General features: G+C 49.0%; 8 protein-coding genes across 8 annotated transcripts; 4 read left to right on the top strand and 4 right to left on the bottom strand.

Moving 5' to 3' along the window:
• Positions 1-160: 160 nt before the first annotated feature.
• Positions 161-5,625, bottom strand: KY384_006092 (uncharacterized protein; the record flags this gene model as incomplete). Its single annotated transcript, XM_044814588.1, has 2 exons — positions 161-982; positions 1,048-5,625. 2 exons carry the CDS (start codon positions 5,623-5,625, stop codon positions 161-163), a joined length of 5,400 nt encoding a protein of 1,799 aa, XP_044668738.1.
• A 404-nt stretch (positions 5,626-6,029) lies between these two features.
• On the top strand, positions 6,030-7,374 carry KY384_006091 (uncharacterized protein; the record flags this gene model as incomplete). Its single annotated transcript, XM_044814587.1, has 2 exons — positions 6,030-6,800; positions 6,850-7,374. 2 exons carry the CDS (start codon positions 6,030-6,032, stop codon positions 7,372-7,374), a joined length of 1,296 nt encoding a protein of 431 aa, XP_044668737.1.
• Positions 7,375-9,673: 2,299 nt separating this feature from the next.
• On the top strand, positions 9,674-11,587 carry KY384_006090 (uncharacterized protein; the record flags this gene model as incomplete). The annotated part of the gene is made up of 1 exon (XM_044814586.1): positions 9,674-11,587. The coding sequence occupies one exon, from the start codon at positions 9,674-9,676 to the stop codon at positions 11,585-11,587; it is 1,914 nt and encodes a 637-aa protein (XP_044668736.1).
• A 575-nt stretch (positions 11,588-12,162) lies between these two features.
• On the bottom strand, positions 12,163-13,335 carry KY384_006089 (uncharacterized protein; the record flags this gene model as incomplete). The annotated part of the gene is made up of 1 exon (XM_044814585.1): positions 12,163-13,335. The coding sequence occupies one exon, from the start codon at positions 13,333-13,335 to the stop codon at positions 12,163-12,165; it is 1,173 nt and encodes a 390-aa protein (XP_044668735.1).
• A 490-nt stretch (positions 13,336-13,825) lies between these two features.
• KY384_006088 (uncharacterized protein) lies at positions 13,826-15,346 on the top strand (the record flags this gene model as incomplete). The annotated part of the gene is made up of 3 exons (XM_044814584.1): positions 13,826-14,028; positions 14,083-14,348; positions 14,403-15,346. 3 exons carry the CDS (start codon positions 13,826-13,828, stop codon positions 15,344-15,346), a joined length of 1,413 nt encoding a protein of 470 aa, XP_044668734.1.
• Positions 15,347-15,760: 414 nt separating this feature from the next.
• KY384_006087 (uncharacterized protein) lies at positions 15,761-17,806 on the bottom strand (the record flags this gene model as incomplete). Its single annotated transcript, XM_044814583.1, has 4 exons — positions 15,761-16,513; positions 16,562-16,707; positions 16,753-17,501; positions 17,562-17,806. The coding sequence occupies 4 exons, from the start codon at positions 17,804-17,806 to the stop codon at positions 15,761-15,763; spliced, it is 1,893 nt and encodes a 630-aa protein (XP_044668733.1).
• Positions 17,807-18,333: 527 nt separating this feature from the next.
• On the top strand, positions 18,334-19,566 carry KY384_006086 (uncharacterized protein; the record flags this gene model as incomplete). The annotated part of the gene is made up of 1 exon (XM_044814582.1): positions 18,334-19,566. The coding sequence occupies one exon, from the start codon at positions 18,334-18,336 to the stop codon at positions 19,564-19,566; it is 1,233 nt and encodes a 410-aa protein (XP_044668732.1).
• A 251-nt stretch (positions 19,567-19,817) lies between these two features.
• Positions 19,818-20,261, bottom strand: KY384_006085 (uncharacterized protein; the record flags this gene model as incomplete). Its single annotated transcript, XM_044814581.1, has 1 exon — positions 19,818-20,261. One exon carries the CDS (start codon positions 20,259-20,261, stop codon positions 19,818-19,820), a length of 444 nt encoding a protein of 147 aa, XP_044668731.1.
• Between the last annotated feature and the right edge of the window lie 208 nt (positions 20,262-20,469).

Below are 20,469 nucleotides of genomic sequence, written 5' to 3'. Positions count from 1 at the left end.
TACGGATGAATGCTTCCCAAAATCAATCAGCTAGAACGCTCATGTCTACCCACCATCCTGAACGCCTCGCTATCCCAAGAAGAGACTAATTAGATTAATCGCTGTCTCGTTGTCAGTATTGGGTCCTTCCACAGTTGACCAAGACGCGAGGGTTTACTTACTAAATCTCCAGAGGTGCCAGGGCGTCAATGCTGTAAAGCCAGTTCCCACCCTGTTCCTCTTTAACCAGCCAATCGTACGGCCACAGCACCAAATGTCCCCGCAGCATATGCATCAGCTCTTCCGCGTCGTCCTTTCCGATGACATCGTCACTCGCACGAAATTCCCTCCTCGAACTTCTGGTTGTTGCTCGCCTTCTCCGCTTTTGAGTTGAAGCATTGCGATTCAGCGCATCCGAGTAAGTTATGGAAGGTGGAGAGGCCGGTTTCGAGACCGGGAGGTGTTCTGTACCGTCAATGTTAGGGATTGCAGACGAGCCGGGTTGTCTAGCATCATTTGAATTGAAAGCTTTCTCGCTGTTCATTTCTCCCCTTTGTTCCCGCTTCGCTCGTTTCTCATGCTCCATGTCCTCGCGTTCATGTCGCTCTGCTTGTGCTTTGTTGGCTTCTTCTGCCCATTCCTCGACTCGGCCCATTGGGTATTTCTCTGGGTCTTTGTATCCCAGACTGTGGCGAAGTTTCTGGCCAAAAGATTCCACTTGGCCGTCTAGTTGGCCGGCTTTCTCTCCAATTGAGCCAAGTAACTTGAGCTTGTCAGCTGTAGATGATGTGCCAGGTGGCCCACTGCTCGATGAGATATTCTCCCTCTTCACGCGCTCAGAGAGCTTACCTCCCCCTTGTGCTTGTGAGAATCGTTCAGTGTAGGAGGCATACTCTTTGTATTCCTTCCAGGTTTTGACTTCGTTGTCAGGCATACAACGGAACACATTCCTGTAGATCTTGGTGTTGTTTTCAGCGACGGCATGCCAAGTATCGAGATAATACTCGTCGATAAGAGGATCACGCATACAATCCTTGTCAACTGATGGTTGTTTAAGGTCCGATATACTGGGATAAAACATATCAAGTATATTCTGACCGCGGACTGCTTCCCTCGAGGGCCCCCTATGTCTGTGTCGTCGGTTGTCGGTAAAGGAGGGAGTGAGCTTCCAGAGAGGTCCCCGAGACTAGCACTCTTTTCCAACAGAAAGTCGGGAGGTAGGTCTACGTTAGCGGCTAACTCGTCAGCATGCTTAGGATGAGGTGATTGCAGATTAAGCCTTTTAGTTGGAGTATCCGAGCCCTCGAGGCTGGCCAAAATTTCTTTGCTGCCACCCGTCGTCTGTCGGAGGCTGGAGTCTCGGCGTTTTCGATTTCCTGCTCGCTCCTCTCGCTTCATTGCGTCAGTACCGTCACCATCCACCGATTTCCTATGCACTTCATTGTGGGTGACCCTTGGATCCTCCGTTAATTTCCTCTTAGTTTTTAAATTTGGGTTTTCGGATTGCTCCCAATCGATATCATGGTTGAAACTTGAGATCTGCTCAGATCTGAGAAGCATCTCGTCTTGTCTACGGTGCATAGATTCCCAAGCTTTACGCTTGGACTCTTCGTCTGAAGGCTCAGTAGCAGCGTCATCGCTAGTTTGCCCATCATCTCTGCCGTGTTCTGTCTCATTTGCTCGTTGTTCCTCTTCCATGACTTCATCGACATCAATACCCAAATGCTCCCGCATAAGGCGTACGCGTAGAGTATGAGCAAAGCGGCCAACAAGATAGGGTTCACCATCCATAGTAGAATTGAGCATATCAGTATCACGAACCACCGCAGCGCATTCCGAGTCCCGAGAGCCAAGCATTGAACGCTCGTTGATATTTGCGGAACCAATGATGGCAATCCTGTCATCGACAATCATACATTTAGCGTGAATATAGAGCTGCTCAGTCACAAGTTGCTTTTGAGGCCCAATCTTGCCCCACGAGCGAAGGCTGTAGAACTGAATATAATCTTCAGGCTCGAAGCCTGCGGCTCGGACGCGGCCAAAGATTGAGGCCTCACCGCGGCATATGCTACGGAATTGACACTGCATAATGAGTCTGATACTGCTGCCATCTTGATTATCTACAGTGTTCTGGAAGCCTGGCATCAATGGAATGACTATGACAGCCCGCCATCGCTCGCCATATTGCGCCGCACGGATAATACGTTCAACAAGTGCGTCTCCGATCTTGTTCTCCATTCTAGTACCTTCAACCTCGCAGCTGCTGATGAAGAATTGGTTCTCGATATACACGAAGTGCTCAGATTGTTCTATGAGCTTGATGTAAGCATTCATGATGCTATGCTCCGTCAGGCCGGGGGTTCCAAGCGACCATTCACAAGCTGAGCGGAGAATTTGTATTTCGCAAGTGCCCTCTAACCCGACAGCCCGGAGATCGGGGGTGTCGAAGTCTGGCGGAGGTAGAAGAAAAGGTGTTGGTCGAGTAGGCTTTCGTTGGCGAAGAATGTAGTTCCATCGCTGCACGAAGTGTCGTGTCAGGTCGCGCGCCGGTTGTCCTACAATTTGCATATGAATGTCATGCCACGGCATACGAGGCACTCGTGATCGATCATACATCTCTTCGTACGGCTTGTCCAAAGCGTAGAAATCCTGTACCCGCGGATTTGAATAATCCTTACCAGGCCATAACTGACAATGATCGGCGTCCTTGGGTTCATCGGATGGTTCGAAGCCTGTGAGCTTGTCGTCCGCAACCGTATGCTGCGGCGTGTCCCACCTGCCAAAACACAGATCAATCCCACCCACAAAAGCAACCATGTGATCGATCAAACAAAGCTTCTCGTGGTGTGCCCAGAAGAAAGTATTTTGTCGAAATTGATTCGGAGAGCGTTGTACAAAGATGTTGGGATGTAGATCAAGAAGAGAGAATTTCGAGTACTCTGAGTCGATTGGAATAGCAGAGTTGATGTTGCGGTACATTAGCACGAAAATCTTGACGCCCTCTCTTGCCTTACGCTGCAGCAGACGATCAAGCCTCCATTTCTGACTGATGGCGGCAGGTCGCCGCATGTAAAGTTCAGGGCTCAACCACCAATCATGGATGTATACCACATCTTTGGCCATGCTAATCGCTCGGGAAACATTCCACATGTAATCTCTGCCATCCACAAGCCATTGAGCAAAACAATTCGAGCGGATGGGCGCAAAACTGTCGAATCTTTTGGGTTTTGACCACGGAGAAGTTGTGCACATATATAGGATCGATTCTTGAAACTCGTTCAGCATTCTTTCGCTTCTAGCCAGCAATTTGATCTGCCGCTCTGAATTGTAGAGCTTCAACTGATGATGTTGCGGGTGAGCCGCGGATTCTTTCGCGGCCCTTGCCATATCTTTGGCTTTCTGTTGATCCCTCAGTCGTCGTCGCTTGGCTGAAACTCGGAAATTGGAGTCTACAAGAAAGACATCGTAGATGTTCATGGCTTCCGGAGAATCGACACAGACCACATAGCTATGGCGAACAACAAACCATTTAGGTCTGTGGCGATCGACAAACAGCAGGGGGTTGGGAGTGCTCCATGCACGTCTGAAATCAACCCCTTTTCCGGACTTCAAGGTAAGCAAGCCTTCTTTACCATGATAGCTCCCTTCAGCAGCAAGTCGCACACCGAGTGCTGAAAGCTCTAGAAATTTGCATAAACGGTTGCATTCTGGCCGGAAGATAAGATACCTTATCATCTGCTGCAAGTAAATCTCAATGCTTTTACGCTGACGTTCTGGCAATGCTTCCCTGCGAGCTTGTGCTGCAGCATCTCCGGCCATAGAGACCACGCTTGACTTTCGACGGTGCGCAAGGGTTGGCCGGGGCTTTCTATCCTTTTTACCCTTGATTTGCTTTTGTCGCTGCTTAACACTCGCATCGCCAGTATTCGCTTCTGGTGCCTCGGCATCATTTTCTCCATCCTCTTCTGATTCACTATCGAGACCCGTGAATCCGAGTGACTTAGCATATGGCATCAGAATTCTAGGGAAACGAGGTAATTTAGTGCGCTCATCGCCTCTCAACTGAATGTACTTCTGTGCACTGATTTGAACCTTGTACTTTGCGTGTAGAGCTGCGAACTCTCTCAAAAGTCGATGGATCACCCATCTCATTCTGGTGAGGCCATTTCCATATTCGAGCTCGATACGAAACGAAATATGACGATCGCCAGATTTTGAATCTACTTGACCACGATCTGTGACCCGAACCTTAAGCTGTTCTAAAAGTATAGGTATCCGCTTGTTTCCATGCTCGTCGCGCTGAAACATACTGGCAAGAATGAGGACCGCCGGTGCACCTGCAGTCAGCTCAGCAAGCAGTTCTGCAGATTTTGTTTGATCGATACCACCATGTTCAGCCTTTCTTCGTTGGGCTAACATCTTCAGACCTGCCTTTACGCGCTGCCATCTGGCTGAACTAAGATTCGTTGCTCTCTCCCCTCGGTGTAGCCGCCAGGGTGAAAACGATGATCCAGCTGGGCTCTCTGTAGTAGAGCCAAACCCCGTAAGGCGTCTCAAGGTATGCGGACGTCGCTCCTCTGATTCTGCACGTTCATTCTGCCTGCGATTCGTTGATTGTTCATTACCACGAGCATTGTTGATCCATGCGCTGCCTTTACGCCACGGACTTTGTCGAGAGAGACGCTGTCTACCCTCGTCTTCGGAAATGCCGTGGCGTTCATCATCTTGAATGTCACTCATAGTAGCACGTCGCGGTATGAAGGTCGGACGGGATTCGTCATTGGGGTTGGCAGAAATGCTTGTCTGAACTTTAGGCCGATCTCTTTTCGGACGTAGATTGGGAGTCGACGGAGCTGTTTGCGAACTTTCATTTGCAGACCCATCGCCCGTCCGCCTCCCTTTGAATCGGAGAGCATGTTGCTGTGCGCTGCGAGCCTCCGGAAATCCTTCTCCCTCACTTTCTTCTACGTCTGCATCACCATCCTCATTGCCAATGGGATATCGATCAGGTTGAAGGCCCTTTTCCATCTTAACAGGAGACCGAGACGTGTGCATTTTGCCATCGGCCTCTCTATTGATGGCTGTACTACTCAAGGATCGGGTGTGAGATTGACCGTTCGGGGACGTTGTTAAGGCTTTCAATCTGCTCAATAATGATCCTCCCCAACCGTCCTTGTTATTAGAATCGTCTTCTTCAATGGCTACCGAGGAGTTCCGAATATGGCGATTCTGGCTAACATCCACGGTTGGTGGTCTAGGACTGAATTGTACACTTGGTCGAGGCGGCGGAGTCTCAGCAACATCTCGCACTTTTGGTGCTTGTGGAGGCTGCCTCAATGACCCCGATGCCAAAAGAGTTTGCTCTTCTACTGAATCAATTTTGTGCCTTTCTTGCGACTGTTCATTGTGCTCTTTGCTCCCACCAGGCTGGTCACTGTGGCCAAGACCATTCTGTATTTGAATGCCTTGATACATGGGTAATGACTGTCGCTCCTTCGACAATGCTGAATGGTGTAAATCTCTTTCGCCATTCACGACAGACCCATTGAGTGCTGGCTCGTTCATCGCCCTTAGGACATCGTTGTCCGATGAGGCCTTCTCTTCCTCCTCCACTGCCTTCCTCTCGATCTTCATCATCTCAGCCATTGCGTATTTCACGCAGTACTATAGCTTCAAGACACAGTATACAAAGAACACCGCGGTCCATCCTGGAGCTCTGTAGCTTTCATACTCAGCTCACTGTATTTGAAGTACAAGGCGAACAATATTTTATTTGAGCAAGCAACCATCCATGGACATGAGCGGGTTTTATTGCACCGAAGATTAGTCTGGGACTCTCATAGACATTTGCTCAGCGAATTATTGACCCGGTTGGCATAAGCAACACGAGAATAAAGAGAGTCTGACAGCCCTTCTTTTACGTGTCCATGACTTTCAATCCGATCATGAATTGAGGGCTCGAATTGGATTATAGGCTTGGCAAAGATTAGTAAGCTTTAACGGTTCAATGCAAAAGCAAGCAAACTTCCATGCGACCTGAAAATCATGTAATGACCATTGTGCTTTCAGGCTACTTCAAGCGCTCTCATCATTGGTCTAAAATCAATGGCCTTTCTTCTCAAGCACGGCCTCTGTCGACGAATTCAGCAATCAATCGCTCTTTGAGAAAGACCCAGTTCGCTGCATCAGGACCTCCAAGTGACTCCTGCCAGCCAAATGGCTACAAGAGGCGCTCTCCCTTTCCCGCCGAACAGCGTTCGCGCAGAAGGCCACAGACTCAGTATGGTAAATGGGATCAAACGGAGTCTATTCAGAGTATTCCTTACACAACACCGGCTTCAGTGTTTCTCTACGGGACCTCTGTCGTAAAAGCCGCCCTCCAAGCTAGGAGGCGAAAGTTTTATAAACTCTATATCTACGAAGGCAGCAATCGAGAATCGCAAGAAAATGAGACGATTATTCGTAGGCAGGCACGTGATCAGCGCGTGTTAATCAAAGGACTCAAAAATGATGAAGTCAAGTTGATGGATCGATTGAGTCATGGCCGACCTCACAATGCAAGGCCCGCCCATTCCATATCTCTCGTTGATTATCTTCTGCTGCATATATTAACATCTTCGCAGGGATACATTCTGGAAGCTTCCCCGATACCACAACAGCCCATAAATGCTTTGGCACCGGTCAATGCCCTTCAAGGAGACTTAGCCGTCGTGCTTGATCACCAATCCCAGGAAGAGAAAGCGATTAATGGCGTGAATTCTGTGATACAACACACGAAAACTTTTCCACGTTACCCCTTCGTGGCTTTCTTAGATGGAATTGTACGCGAGACTGCTTACTGCCTATATTCTTTACTGCTAACGCTGATAGCTTGATTCAGGCAACCTTGGTGCTATCGTACGATCGGCTTTCTTTTTAGGTGTCGACGCCGTGATTATCTCGCACCACCACGCCGATATATCGACTGTCGCCCTGAAGGCGTCAGCAGGTACATTTGAGTTTTTACCAAGCATGACTGTGGCCCATCCCATAGCATTCCTCAATGCCTGCAAAAGCAATGGCTGGAAGGTCTATGCTGCCAATGCTCCGTCCGGCCTGAAGAAGACTCCGGCCAGAATACTCACACCATCCACGTTGGGCAAACCATTATTGAACCATCCTTGCATCCTCGTTTTAGGGAGCGAGGGTGAGGGTCTCCCGTTCAGAATCCGAAAGACCGCAGATTTTGAACTTGGTATCGAAGGATCTAGAGCGAGGCAATTTGATGTTGATAGCCTGAATGTAAGCGTTGCTGCCGCGTTGCTTTTCGAATCTTTTTTGAGGAAACCGGATGCGGCGCAATTCGAGGCAACGGCAGACACAAGCATTCAAAACCATAAGAAGCGGTTATTCTGATATAATCGATCAAGATCATGACCCAAGCTATCCTCGCTTTACAATATGCCCCAGAGACAGGAAGGAAAGTGAAGTTGAGGGTATGTGAATTTTACCAAAAAGTCCTTTGGCATACGGAACATACATGACAACATCACACGCACGAGCTGTTTTGGAGCGACTCGCATATCATTTGCTCTTTTCTTCTGGGAATAACATTAGGAGGCCTCCTCTGCCGTGAGATCAATATATCTGGCCGTGTTCTTATGTTAATGGATCCTGAATTTCAAAATCCAACACTGCCCATGACGAATCTGTGAAATTGTAACCCTCGTGATCAAGGAAAATAGGCGTTGGTATGAGCCAGTCTATAGGAAGCGAGTACATCACAAGGTCTAAACCAATATGTCATAAGTCTTTAGAAACCTTCTCATGGAGTGCCTTTGCCTACTTATATAAAAGCCGCATCACACAGCAAAGGGAAATTAAAGCGGTCTAGTCAAGGCACTGGATTACTGGTCGCCACTTGAATTCTTTACTTACCAAGAATGAAATCATTAGACCAAAAAAGCAGGCATTCGAGAAGTCAAGGCAAAATCTGCGTAACCACGCATTTGGACGCAGGCGTTCAATCATACGGGATGTGCTTCACATGATCCAACGGAGGCTGAGTATTCCAGCAGCATTGTGTGATGGTTTTGACGGTGCTCAATTTCAGAGAGAAAATTGCTTCCCTTCCAAGTCCTACCGACATTCATAGGTCTAATATCGAAGTATGATCCAATATTACGTCGCGGTAAGACCATTCTTTTGTTGGAGGTTTAAAGGCGAGGTTCAATTGGTCTTTGAACTACATATCAAGCGTGTAACCAATCATTGATACCAGAATTTTCTTGCTCGCAAAATGCTCTCGACCATTGTAGTAGGGAGCCGCTGTTGATACTATTTAAGGCCTCGGGTCGACAAATTGCTGAAAGCCTTACAGCTCATCATTCTCCTCTGACGGTGGATCTATGGGCGGGTAATAGCCTGAATTAATGCAACTTATTATTAGGTCTCCTAAGAAAAGAGATGCTCTACTCCTAGCAACTGTTTCGGGTAGCCCTGACTGTTTTTCTTGCCAACGATCTGGTACCTCACCTAACCCGTGCAGAATTTGGTCAGCCAGAGGCAGATCAAAGCAGGGGTCCGGATTCTAGACGACGGCGTAGGCTGTGGGTCGGTTTTCAGAAGCATCAGAGATTGGACACAAAAGAGGCATCATGAAGCCTAAACGGCTAGATGAAGCCGCCACTGCTGCATTTCTAGGCATTAACAGGAGCAACCTCTTTCAAAAGCCGCGAAGGGGCTGTTAGACTGTGATTGGTCCTAGATCAAGGTTGGTTGCAGCATATTGAGGAAGAGCCGCACTCATTGGAGTAAAGGATCATATCCGTTGTTGCAGACCAACTGACTTATGATTTCCAGAGGAAATGAATGGTAGTTCACAACGGAAAAGCCAAGCCGGAAAGAAGATCACACTTCAAACGTATCAGAGCGTCTACTAGTAAAGGGTTCTTGCTCACATTGACGGGTGCTGCTTCCACCCAACGGCCATATCCGAGGTATACGTGTATGTGGACAATGGTGCCAAAAGAGGGAAGGCGGTACACATACAGTTCACCGTATGTCGCGAACCGTGTGATATGTGACGAGCATGATATTCACACGTCTATCGGCAAATAGGAATGCAAGACCACGAACGTGACTCATGGAAGCTATGTATTCAACAAAACTTTACTGCGGTGGGTATCGCATCGTCTTTCGCCACCTGTTGATGATGATGTTCTTCACACCGAAAAGGGCAGTGTTGGCCCACAAGTGTAGCTCCCTTTGCCTCAAACTAGGACAACACATTCACATCCAGCAAATAGAGACACAAACTTATGATACAGGCACAAATTCATCCCACAGGTGAAGTGTTGATTTCACCAGGGCAAGGGTATATATGCCTGCTCTGCAGCCAACCTTTTCTTTCTTCTTCCACCTCTTTGCAGCCTACTCGTCAGAGCACTTCTATATAACATCTACGATCTACGAAGGTCTTCTTCTCAGTTCCACTGAAGACACCTCTGACAAACAGCTGATCAAGACTCCGTCTGGCCGTCTACAATATTTTAATATAAAATCCAACCATCACGATTTGCTCTTCAACCTTTATTGACGGGCTCGGTGAAAAAGTATACGAACGACTTCCGTACCGTAACACCAAGGCTGCCTGCTCGAGATTTTCCCGTACAGCAACCACCAAACGTGCCCATCCCATACTGTAAGCAACATCATGGTCGGTCAACGTCACTCTTCTCCTCCTGAATCGACGGGCACGGAAGGTTTCATCCTTTCAGACTACCCTCGACCTCGTTTCTACATCGTGCGTCCAGACAAGACCTTTGTGCCGCTTATCGCGGTCGATGAAATCAATCCTATGCTACGCCTGCATGGCGTTCCTCGTGCTCTAGCGATTGATGAAATCGATAAATGGAATTTGGCTCGGGTGGGCGACTTAGTCGATCGACCAGGACAGTATTATAGTATCGATCTTGGTGGTTCCGGAGAGGGTTCCATGGATACTGGCTTCAGTCATGTTACCCGTACAATTAGCAACCAGTCTCCACCTCAGCAAACGAACGATCCTCCAAAGACATCTACTGATTCTCCGAGCCGTTCTTCTATCAACTCAAATAGCAGCTTCTACACATCGCAGAGTGATTTGACGTCTCATGTGAATCAAGGACCTGGTCCTTCACCGATCCACAATGGACGTGAAGAGAATCATGAGAATGTGCATGCCACTGACCAGGCCCGTCTCGATAATCAGGTGAGCAAAATGGATGTGAGCGGTTTCAGCATTGTGACTGACGAGAAACAGAATACTTTAAACCAGTATGTACATGAGTCTCAGGGGACCCAAATAAATCACCCGTCGAAGACAAAGGACGCTGCCACCCCTGGGTACTTTGGTAAGAAGAAATTTTGCACTTATTGGATTCGTACCGGCAACTGCGATTACATACAGGAAGGGTGCAAATATCTCCATGTAATCCCTGATGAGGAAACTCGTCTTCGGATTGGCATTCGCGACATGCCTAGATGGGCGAAAGAAGACTTTCCCCAACAGCAGGAACCAGTGCACCCGAAACACTCTCTCGCCCTGACCCAAGACTGGCGTCGTCCACATCCTGGCCAGCCCGCTAAATATCCCAAGGCAGAGAAGCCTCGACATCCAGATACGCTCTCAACAACCCGATCTACTCAACAAGTAAATCGTACGGAGAATAGTCATAATACCTCTATCAAGCGTGATCAGCAGTCTCTTCCAAACAATGGTCACAATTTGGCTCGGACGAATGGTTTCAATAGCCAGAGCCCATTCGATCCGACTTCAGCTGGGGCTCCTGGAACATCCATCCACGCACTGAAAGCTGTACCCTTTCAAGCCGAGATGCAGTCGGCTCCTCTCACTTCACATCCTCCACCGCCTGTCCCTTCTTCCTCAGCTGCTCATTATCCGCCACCAACGCAACCACCTATCAGCCGTCCCACCAATGATGTCTACCAAGCTCCTGATAAGGTGTCTCCATCGAAGCCTGCACCAAGCGATGACCTTCGTTCTTTACTTGAAGGCAGTGAGCCTGTCACTGTGATGCCCACAGCGAACGGTGGTATTACTGGAACTTCTTCGCAGACAAACAATGGGAAGCTGAATGGCTTGGTTTCTCAAGCTGTCAATAAGGTATCCCCGAAGCAGGCTTTGGCTACCGCGAGCCACACCTTCTGCAACCATGGTCCTGTCAAGCCCCCTGGACAACAGGGCACCAACGTGATGGATAACCTTTTCCACCTGAGCACACCCAGCTCACAGGTGCCTAGTGCCTTTCAGAATCATCAGGCTATTAACGGCTCGAGTGGCTCCCTTCCATCCTTCGTCGCAAATCAGACGAATGGAGCTTTGTCCGCCCAATCTCAGGATATTCGCTTGGATAGCAACCACGCAGAGACGGAGACCCCCAGCAACAATGGCCATTCGGAGATCTATTGGCATCGTCGCCATTTCGCTGGTCCGGGCCAGTCTCAATTTGTTGCTTCGAGAGTTGAAGAAGAAAAGCCTCGTGAGAAGAAAAACGGTCACGGTGGTCAACGGAAACGTAGTCCTCGTGGTAAGAGCAGCAAGGGTGATCTAAGCGGGGGCAAGTAGTCAGCAGTCATTATTCGATTGAGGCAGGTGAGGCGGACTTTTCGGAATTTCTGGCTGATGATGAGGGACGGCAGCTATATATAGCTGATTTCTTCTACTTCTCTACCCTATATATGCTGGTGGCTTTATTATTCCTTTGAATAGAGGTGTGAATCTTTCATGCGAGACTTGCATGGAATTCGAATGTTTCATTGAGATCAATTACTTTCCCAACAAAATCCAGGTCATATGTCTCACGAAGTTCTCACATTTGTCTCTCTTTTCATAGATGATCTTAAAGGGGGTCACAATCAGACCTTCTCTTCTCAGAAGTACTTTCAAGCGGAAGTCTTAGTTCAAACGTGATTTGGCTTTCAGCGAGAGAATTTACCGGCCTTAGAAAATGACGCCTTAAATATATAGTGAGAGGCTACAGACTGTGTTGATGAAGCGGAAAATACTGCAAATTGAATCATGGAAGCACTCGGAGATGGAAAGGCAAAATGTGATGCAGTAGAGAGCCTAGCTTCTACGATACATTATAATTCTACCTCAGTAAAATGATCACAATGTAATGCCTCTCTCAGGCGAGGGCATTATCTTATCCTAGGACTCCTTGCAACTCTGTCCAAATTTCTTGCCTGCTCAAGAGGTAAAGCACTCCGCACCCTCCCCACTGGTATCTGTAGTGCCTGCTCGACGACAATCATCCCATCAACAATCTGTCCTGCACCATCTTTGGCCTCCTCAATCTCCATTCTCTTCTCCCTATCCTCAATCAGCTTCTGCCTCTTCTCAGCATTTAGCTTCCACTCCATGGGAAAGTTGTAGACGGGTTTCCGCTTGTGATGTCGTAGATCCACTGGCACGTCTTCTAACATGTCCCTATCATCTTGTGCCTCCTTGATAAGAGTATCAACTAGATCAGATAGGTACTTCTTGTTCTGAGCTGGTGTCTTATGAGTTTCGCAGCTCATCTTCACCACATCAGTATCCGGGTTGTAGCGCACGCCCACCAATTTAATCAACTTGACGCGCTGAGCCTCCGTGAGGTCTGCAGCCTGTCGAATATCTTCCGTGGTGAACTCGCAAACGATCTTTCTGGCCGCTGGATGCGACTCCCCCAAATAAGTCGTAGATCGAAAACGCAGCGGCCGCTCTAGCGTAGGCGGCTCAAAAGGTTTCCTTAGCTTGTACAACAAAGGCATTTCCCACACGGCCAATCGAGCGTACTGTCTCATCTCTCGATGCTGCTCCAGCTCCCCATGCGCTAGACTCGTGATATCATCCCCCTCGAACTCGGGATCCTCGCCAATCATTTCCGGCTCGTCCTCGCCCATTGCCATGAATCCTTCAATCCTCTGTGGTGGCTTAGGGTCGATGTGAGGCATTTCATCGAGAACCTCATTTGCGGCTAGGGAGACGGCGCTGTTGATTTGTGAGCTGATTTGGGGTTGTGCATAGTGGTCATGGATTGCGCGAGCTTCTTCTACAGCTTCTGCTTGCTCCGAGGGAGTGAGGGCTTTGTAGGCTGCGCGTTCCTCTTTGGAGAGGTCGGAAAGGTTGAACTGGAATGCCTCCTTCTGAGATCCAGGTGGTGGACCCTCATTATGGTTATCATCAACATCATCATTATTTCTCGCGCGAGCAATAGGAGACTGGTGGAATTGGCGGCTTCGGTCGAGTGATGAGAAGGCTTTCCGGCGTGCACAAGTCCTGTGTGAGTATCTGATTGCCGTAAAGCTCAGTTTGTGTAACGCAGAAGCCATGAATGTATCACATGGAAGATGCCAATGGTATTTCCCAAACTGCTCGGAATCATTCTGCTTTTCCTAGCTCTGAGATTGCACCAATCAAGTGAGACATCCCGGCCTGGACCATGGCTTACATAATGATCTGCGCAAAGCCTCGGCAGGCGCGATCCGAGCTGCATATCCGTGCATATAAATGTGCACAAGAATAAAGAATTGTTCCAAGTGTCTTAGATTCAGGCACAAACGACGATAGTAAACCTGCCTAATCCGACACACCCACACAACACACAACACCTGCCTCGCTTGTTTCGCACATTCTCAGCTTCGTTACAGAGTCGTTTGGGATTGTGCTTCACCGCTCTTATGGAATTGCGAACACACTTGTTACCTTCAGAGCTTAATATCTTTCATCCACCGGACGGATAACATCCAGCAAGAGTGGAACGCACCTGCGCATCAGAACTTCACACCACAAATCACACGTGACTCATTAGCATCTCGAAATATGCATGACTTACGAAAACAAGCTCTTCTAGAGAGCAAGAAGACTACCTCTCGTAAGGCGCGTTCGAGGCAGCCAACACCAGCCTCCTCCAAACGGACCACACCCGTCTCATCACGCGCGGCGAGTAAGGTTAGAGGAGGTAGCAGTCGCGGCGATTCAGACGAGGAGAATGATGCAGAGTTAAGCGATGAGACATCTTTTAGGTGGGCCTGATCGCACTACCAATCGTGAAGTTAGCAGTAGCTTACAAGTCTCAGTGTCGGTTCGATCGACGAGCTCTTGAACGGCGATGCCTCAGAGCCAATGTCGGAGGGTGCTCTTGCGGATCGAATCGAAGAGATCTTCTCGAGAAAGGGCAGCACCATTCCTGGACGCGAGAAGTGTTACAAAACATATATCCACTACCTGGTGACACGGTATTCTGGCGATGGGATTGATGGCAAGGAGGAAGAGCTTGTAGCAGCCTTCTTGAAGAGTATTAGAGAGGAAGATAGCGAGAAAGAGACGATGCTTGCTGCCAAAGGTATGGCTTGCACTCCCTGGCACTATGAATAAGTGCAAAGCTCATACGGTCTAGCTATTGCTATTACTTTGACAACATCGCCCTCCGAGGACACTTTTGAGATAGCTTCCAACATACTGAAACGAGCTATCACGGATTCTGATTCTGTGACCGTCATGACGGCCACAATTCACGCCCTTGCTATTTGCACTTTCTATGGAGGCGCATCTGACGAGGCAACTTTGGAGATCATGGATTTCCTTCTGGAAATTGTGACCAGTGACGGGAACAGCATCTCCGCTCCTGACGAGTCAGATCCTGTAGTCGCAGCTCTCGAGGAATGGGGTTTTCTGTGCACCCTAGTAGACGACATGTCTTCCCAAAGCGAAGAGTCAATCGAAGCTTTCATCGAGCAACTCAACAGCGCCTACGCTTCCGTCCAGATTGCTGCGGGTGAGAATATCGCTCTGCTTTACGAAAAATCCTTCAAGCCTCTCGACGCTGGGGAGGACTCAGAGGATTACCGCGATGAGGACATCGTCTCTGACCCTCTAGAAACCCCTGGTATCCGGCCTCTTATACGCCTCTACCCAGCATACCGCCGCACCGACCAGCTCCTGCATGCTCTAACGACCCGCACCCGCACGAGCGTCAGCGTCCACTCCGTCAGCAAAGCCGACCGCAAAGCACTCAAAACTAGCCTATCAGACGTAGCACAGTCCATCGAATACCCGCACTTTGGTCCCAGATATTCCACTGCGATCGACGACAACACTGAGATGTACTACGGCAGCAGAATGAAAGTCAAGATCCACGATCAAGGTGTTATGACGATCGACAAGTGGTGGAAACTATTTCGACTGGAGGCGCTCAAGAGGGTGCTCCAGGGAGGTTTCGTCACGCATTATGAGGACAATCCGACGATTTTTGAGACTTTACCAATTTTGGTGAGTGCACCTGATGCATATAAAAAAAGGATGCAGAGACCGAGGAAGGTTTCAAGGGCAATGAGTGGATAGGGGAGGTAACCGAAGGGATTTGATGAACATGGTTGCAATGATTTGCTACCTTTACTACATTGGATCAACAGACGAAAGATAGCATAGCTAGTGATAGTTGGAAAGTGTTATGACATTACATGCCAATCTCGATTTTCTGTGGAAAGAGTAATACGACTCTTCGCATTTGCACACAGCTTTTTTGTTTTATCCTAAAGACTTTGCAATGTATCCCCATTTACCATTTTTGAACGAAAATCAGCTGCCCATATCTCTTTCCAAATTCTATATTCTGTATTCCCATTTCCGTAACGCCACGCTGAAGTACCGCAGCAAGAAACAATTAATCAGATGAGTGACCTCACATTTCAAGCATGAAACGCAAGCCCGACAAAAGCCTCCCAGTCTCCTTTCCACCCCGTCTCTCATGCCAATCTAGATCTCAATATCAATTCCCATATCCAGCGCCCCAATGATCTCATCATCCATATTTCTACTCCCCAACACCGGCAACCCCTTCCTGACCACGCTCTGCGGCTTGACCTCCGGACTCCTCGTCACCTTCCTCGCTTCAATCTTAGGCGTGAGCAACCCCGCAGGAGTGCCGGACCGGCTCCTATTCACCTCCTTGACCCTATGCGGCGCCAGCGTTTCGTTGACATCATAGTGTGTTCTTGCTGTAGTCTTGACGCGAGCGAAAGGGTCTTCCACTGCTTCGCCCCGCGCGACTGCCTCGCGTGCTAAGCGAGCGGCGCGCTTTTCTGCGAGTTGCGCTTTGCGGATGTCTTCGGCGTTCTTTTTACGGTTTTGGCGGTTCAATTCGGCCATTAAGTCTTGTTGGGAGGGCAGTGCGGGGGCTGCGACGACGGGTTTGGGATTATCGAGACTGGTGCCGTATCTGAGCCGTGGACCCGTGAGTTCAGTAAGCTCGGCGTCGCATTTGGCGACGGCGGCTTCGTCCGCGTGTTCCTCGGCTGCGCGGCGCCGATTCAAGATGGCGACCTTTTCGAAAGAAGCAGCTTTAGATGAGAGGACTCCAGAACGCTCTAACTTGTGCTGAAGCTCGTCGTCTGTGAATTGGTGGTGAATAAGGCTGTTGATATCGTCAATCTTATGGTCGAGGTACGGTCGCGAAGGAATGGGTTTGCCTTCGTTGGCAAGGTTGTTCTTGTGATTGGCGACTTCCACCTGAGTGGTTCAGTATGGCGCCGATTTGTCTACTTTATTGATGCTTACCTCGGTGACTGTTGAATTTGATATGCTGTTCATATGAAATTCTTTCTGAGTCCCCTCCACGGCAAGCATGAGATGCTGGTTGGTGACGAATCTCTTGCCACTGTTCTTCATCATCGCATACGGCCACCCTTCTTTGTCGAAGACGTCTATATGACATTAGGTATGAAAACAGACTGCTTCAATAGACTCACTCTTGATCTGCACCAATTGATAACCATTTGAGGGGATCCCAGGGGCTGATTTCTGAGGTAGGCGTACATAGCACTCTCTGATCTTCTCAGCAAATCCAGGGTGGAAACAAAACTCGGCAAGAAAATTCCGCGTCAGCGTAGTCCGGCGAAAATCGTTGAAGTCAGCTGGCTGGGCGTTCCGAAAACGTTCCTCATCTGCTTTCGACTTTCCAGTGTCCCATTCAACCTCACTCTCTCCATCGGCATCAGCACTTGGATATCGCCCATTACTGGAGCTCCGAGCCCGACGCTCCTGCGTTGCGAGAGCACCAGCCTTCCGCTGTTGCGTTTTCAAGCCCTTTTCTTCTCGCTGACGCTTGTAAGCCTCAATAGTCTTCGATGCTTCCCCGACTTTACGTCCGCCAAGCGTTGTTTTCTGTCGTGTACTCTTTCGCGGGCTCTCCTCAAGATCTGGATCAGCTTTACGCTTTGAAGGTTTGCTTTCGCCTTCCAATTTAGCTTTCAGCAAGGTACGAAGCTGTTGGTCTTGCTTCTTCCGCTCTTTGATGTGTTCACGCTCTGCTAGGATAGATTCGCGCTCGATTTCAGGTAGAGCCAACAGCTTCTTTCTGTCGCCTTCAGAAAGGAATTTGCCCTCCAGCGGAAAGGGATTATCATCAGAGAGTCCGTCTGCGGCGGCAGAAAGTTCTGAATCGGATTCAGACATAGGTGCAGATTGCAAGGAGTCTGGCGAGCCAGCATCGGATGAGCTATTAGAAAGTGTGTAAGCACAGTGTCAAGGCCAACAAAGACCCTGACATGATACTTACGCCTCGCCTTCCTCTTCCGAATCGTTTCTGCGAGACTTTTTGGTTTTGGTTGAACTGCCCCCTCGAAATGCAGGCGAGGCACGAGGTTTGCTTCCTGCAGGCTTGCTGTTTGGAGCCTGTGACACCTCAATCGAAGGGAGTGGGGAGTTAGCATTTCTATTGGTGGATGGTTGCTGTGGTATCTCTTCTTCGTCCGAGGAGTCACCACCAGCTAGGGCGAGAAGTTCGTCGTCTTCGACAGCCATGTTGAGAAAATGTGGTCAATTAGCACGCGGTGCAGTACTGAAGTGAGTGTTCTGATACAACAGAGTTCCTGCTCTGTCGTCCGAAGTGATAAGTATACCCGAAAAGCAAATGCAGTGAATCTCACAACTCAAGACATGTGTTCAGGCTGGTGTTGGTTGCTGCTGCCATAGATTAGAGTAGAGAACTCCGTCAGCGGGATGAGAATGTTCTTTGAAGCTTATAATTCACGCGGGCGGTTAGTTCTAGCGTGTCCTACCCCCCTACTCTAGGCGTGTCGGCCGGGACCTCCTGCGGCTCTGGTTGACCCCGCCTGGCAAACACAAACACGCTCCCTGTGTCCGAGGTCTCAAGCCTTTAAGAAAACAAATGTAGACTGCCTTCAATCATGAGTCGTCCGATCTTGTCACAGGTAGCGGGCTCCCTGTGCAGGTCGCCACGCTCGAAGATCATCCCTTCTTCAAACTCCTACGGCAATTTCGCCTACAGACAGACTCAATCCCAATCGCTCGCGCCACAGTTTTCGAGGATGTCTACATCAAGTAAGATCAATGTCAAGAATCCTGTTGTTGAGTTGGACGGGGATGAGATGACGCGCATCATATGGAAGGAAATCAAAGACAAATTCATACATCCCTACCTGTCAATTGATCTAAAGTATTATGATTTGGGGCTACCCTATCGCGACGAAACGAACGATCAAGTCACCATTGACGCTGCGGACGCGATCAAGAAGTATTCCGTAGGGGTGAAGTGCGCAACCATCACACCTGATGAGGCAAGAGTGAAAGAATTCAAACTGAAGCAAATGTGGCTAAGTCCCAATGGCACAATTCGAAATGCTCTTGGAGGGACCGTCTTTAGAGAACCAATCGTGATACCTAAGATACCACGACTTGTACCCGGATGGAAGAAGCCCATCATAATAGGGAGGCATGCGTTTGGCGACCAGTACAGAGCGAAAGACCTTATTGCGCCCGGGCCAGGAACGCTGGAGATGATCTATACTCCTACCAACGGCAAGGCGGAAAGAATAAAGGTCTTTGACTTTGGAGAGGGAGGTGGCGTCGCACAGACGCAATACAATACCGATGAGAGTATAGCGGGCTTCGCACACGCGAGCTTCAAGTTGGCCCTGAGCAAAAGTCTGCCCCTGTACATGAGCACCAAGAACACCATATTGAAGAAGTATGATGGGAGGTTCAAGGATATTTTCCAGGAAGTCTATGCGTCAGAGTATCAGAAGCAGTTCGAGGAAAAGAAGATATGGTATGAGCACAGGCTCATCGACGACATGGTTGCGCAGATGATGAAGTCCGCTGGCGGCTACATCATGGCTCTGAAAAATTACGACGGGGACGTCCAGTCTGATATCGTAGCCCAGGGCTTTGGGTCCTTGGGGTTGATGACGAGCGTGCTGATTACGCCTGATGGTAACACTTTTGAGTCCGAGGCCGCTCACGGCACCGTCACAAGGCATTTCAGAGAGCATCAGAAAGGCAACCCGACCTCCACCAATCCAATAGCGTCGATATTTGCGTGGACGCGAGGGCTTGTGCAGAGAGGAGAACTTGACGGCACGCCTGAGGTTGTGGCATTTGCTGAGAGTCTGGAGAAGGCATGTGTGGATACTGTTGATCAGGATGGAATTATGACAAAGGATTTGGCTATTGCTTGTGGGCAGAAAGCGTACGCAACGACCCAGGAGTACATGAATGCTGTGGAGAGAAGGATGAAGACGAATCTGAAGGAGAAGCTATGATACTAGACGAGATCTGAGGAGTATGAATGTACGAGAGATGGTGTATGATACTGTAGATTAGTATTTGGGGATGCACATATGTCAGCATGAGATGACTTTCAATAGCTTTCCGGTCTGTTCATTTCGTCTATGGAGTCATCGCTAATGCCGCTAAGCTCGCTCGATCAAGCCTCCGTATCTCTCCTTTGATGCTAGAAGCAGCGTCCTAGTCTTCATACCACATAGTGATTCGCAGCCAGTCTAGCCACCACTCATTTATCCTGCGGCTCTCCCGACTTTGGACTGATCTTCAACACCCTACACACCTTATTGATGAGTGCCTGATTCTTGATCGCGGTACCGGCCTCCAAATTCTTGATCTCCGCCACTTGTGAATTGGCCTTCTGAGCCAGTTGAGCCTGCGTCATCTTGTACGGCCCGTCCTTCGATCGACGATCTCGAATGGCGGCACCTAGTTGTGTGGAAGACTTCTGAGGAACGACGATGTCGTCTGAGCGGTCAACTTTGGTGAGATGTTGCCCTTCCACGTTCTTGCCGACCTGGTTCCCTGTTGCAAATTTCTTGTCGGTGCCAACGATAGCTCCAGTGCGTTGGGCTGCATTCAAAGCTCCCTTGCCTTTTACGACGGTTTCACGCTGAGAAGCCCCGCCGGAGGCTTTGCTGCCGATCTTGGTGACGGTATCCCACTCTGACATCCTGAGGGATGAAGAGATTGCGTTGCTTGATTGACGGTTTGATGAATAGTATTATAGAGAGGTTTGCTCTTCTTGAGAATGAGATACTTGATTTCGATCTTGGATTAATACTGGTATTGCAAGAAAGAACGATCTGAAGATCTGGAACGTTGATGATTCAGGCGACCGATAAGATAACACATTCTCGGGCTTTCTCTGTGTATTGCGT

The sequence above is a fragment of the Bacidia gigantensis genome (genome assembly GCF_019456465.1).
Source record: "Bacidia gigantensis strain McMullin 20006 chromosome Unknown contig_246, whole genome shotgun sequence".
NCBI lineage: Eukaryota > Fungi > Ascomycota > Lecanoromycetes > Lecanorales > Ramalinaceae > Bacidia > Bacidia gigantensis.
The sequence above is the reverse complement of the archived record's forward strand: the minus strand, read 5'-3'. Positions and strand labels throughout refer to the sequence as shown.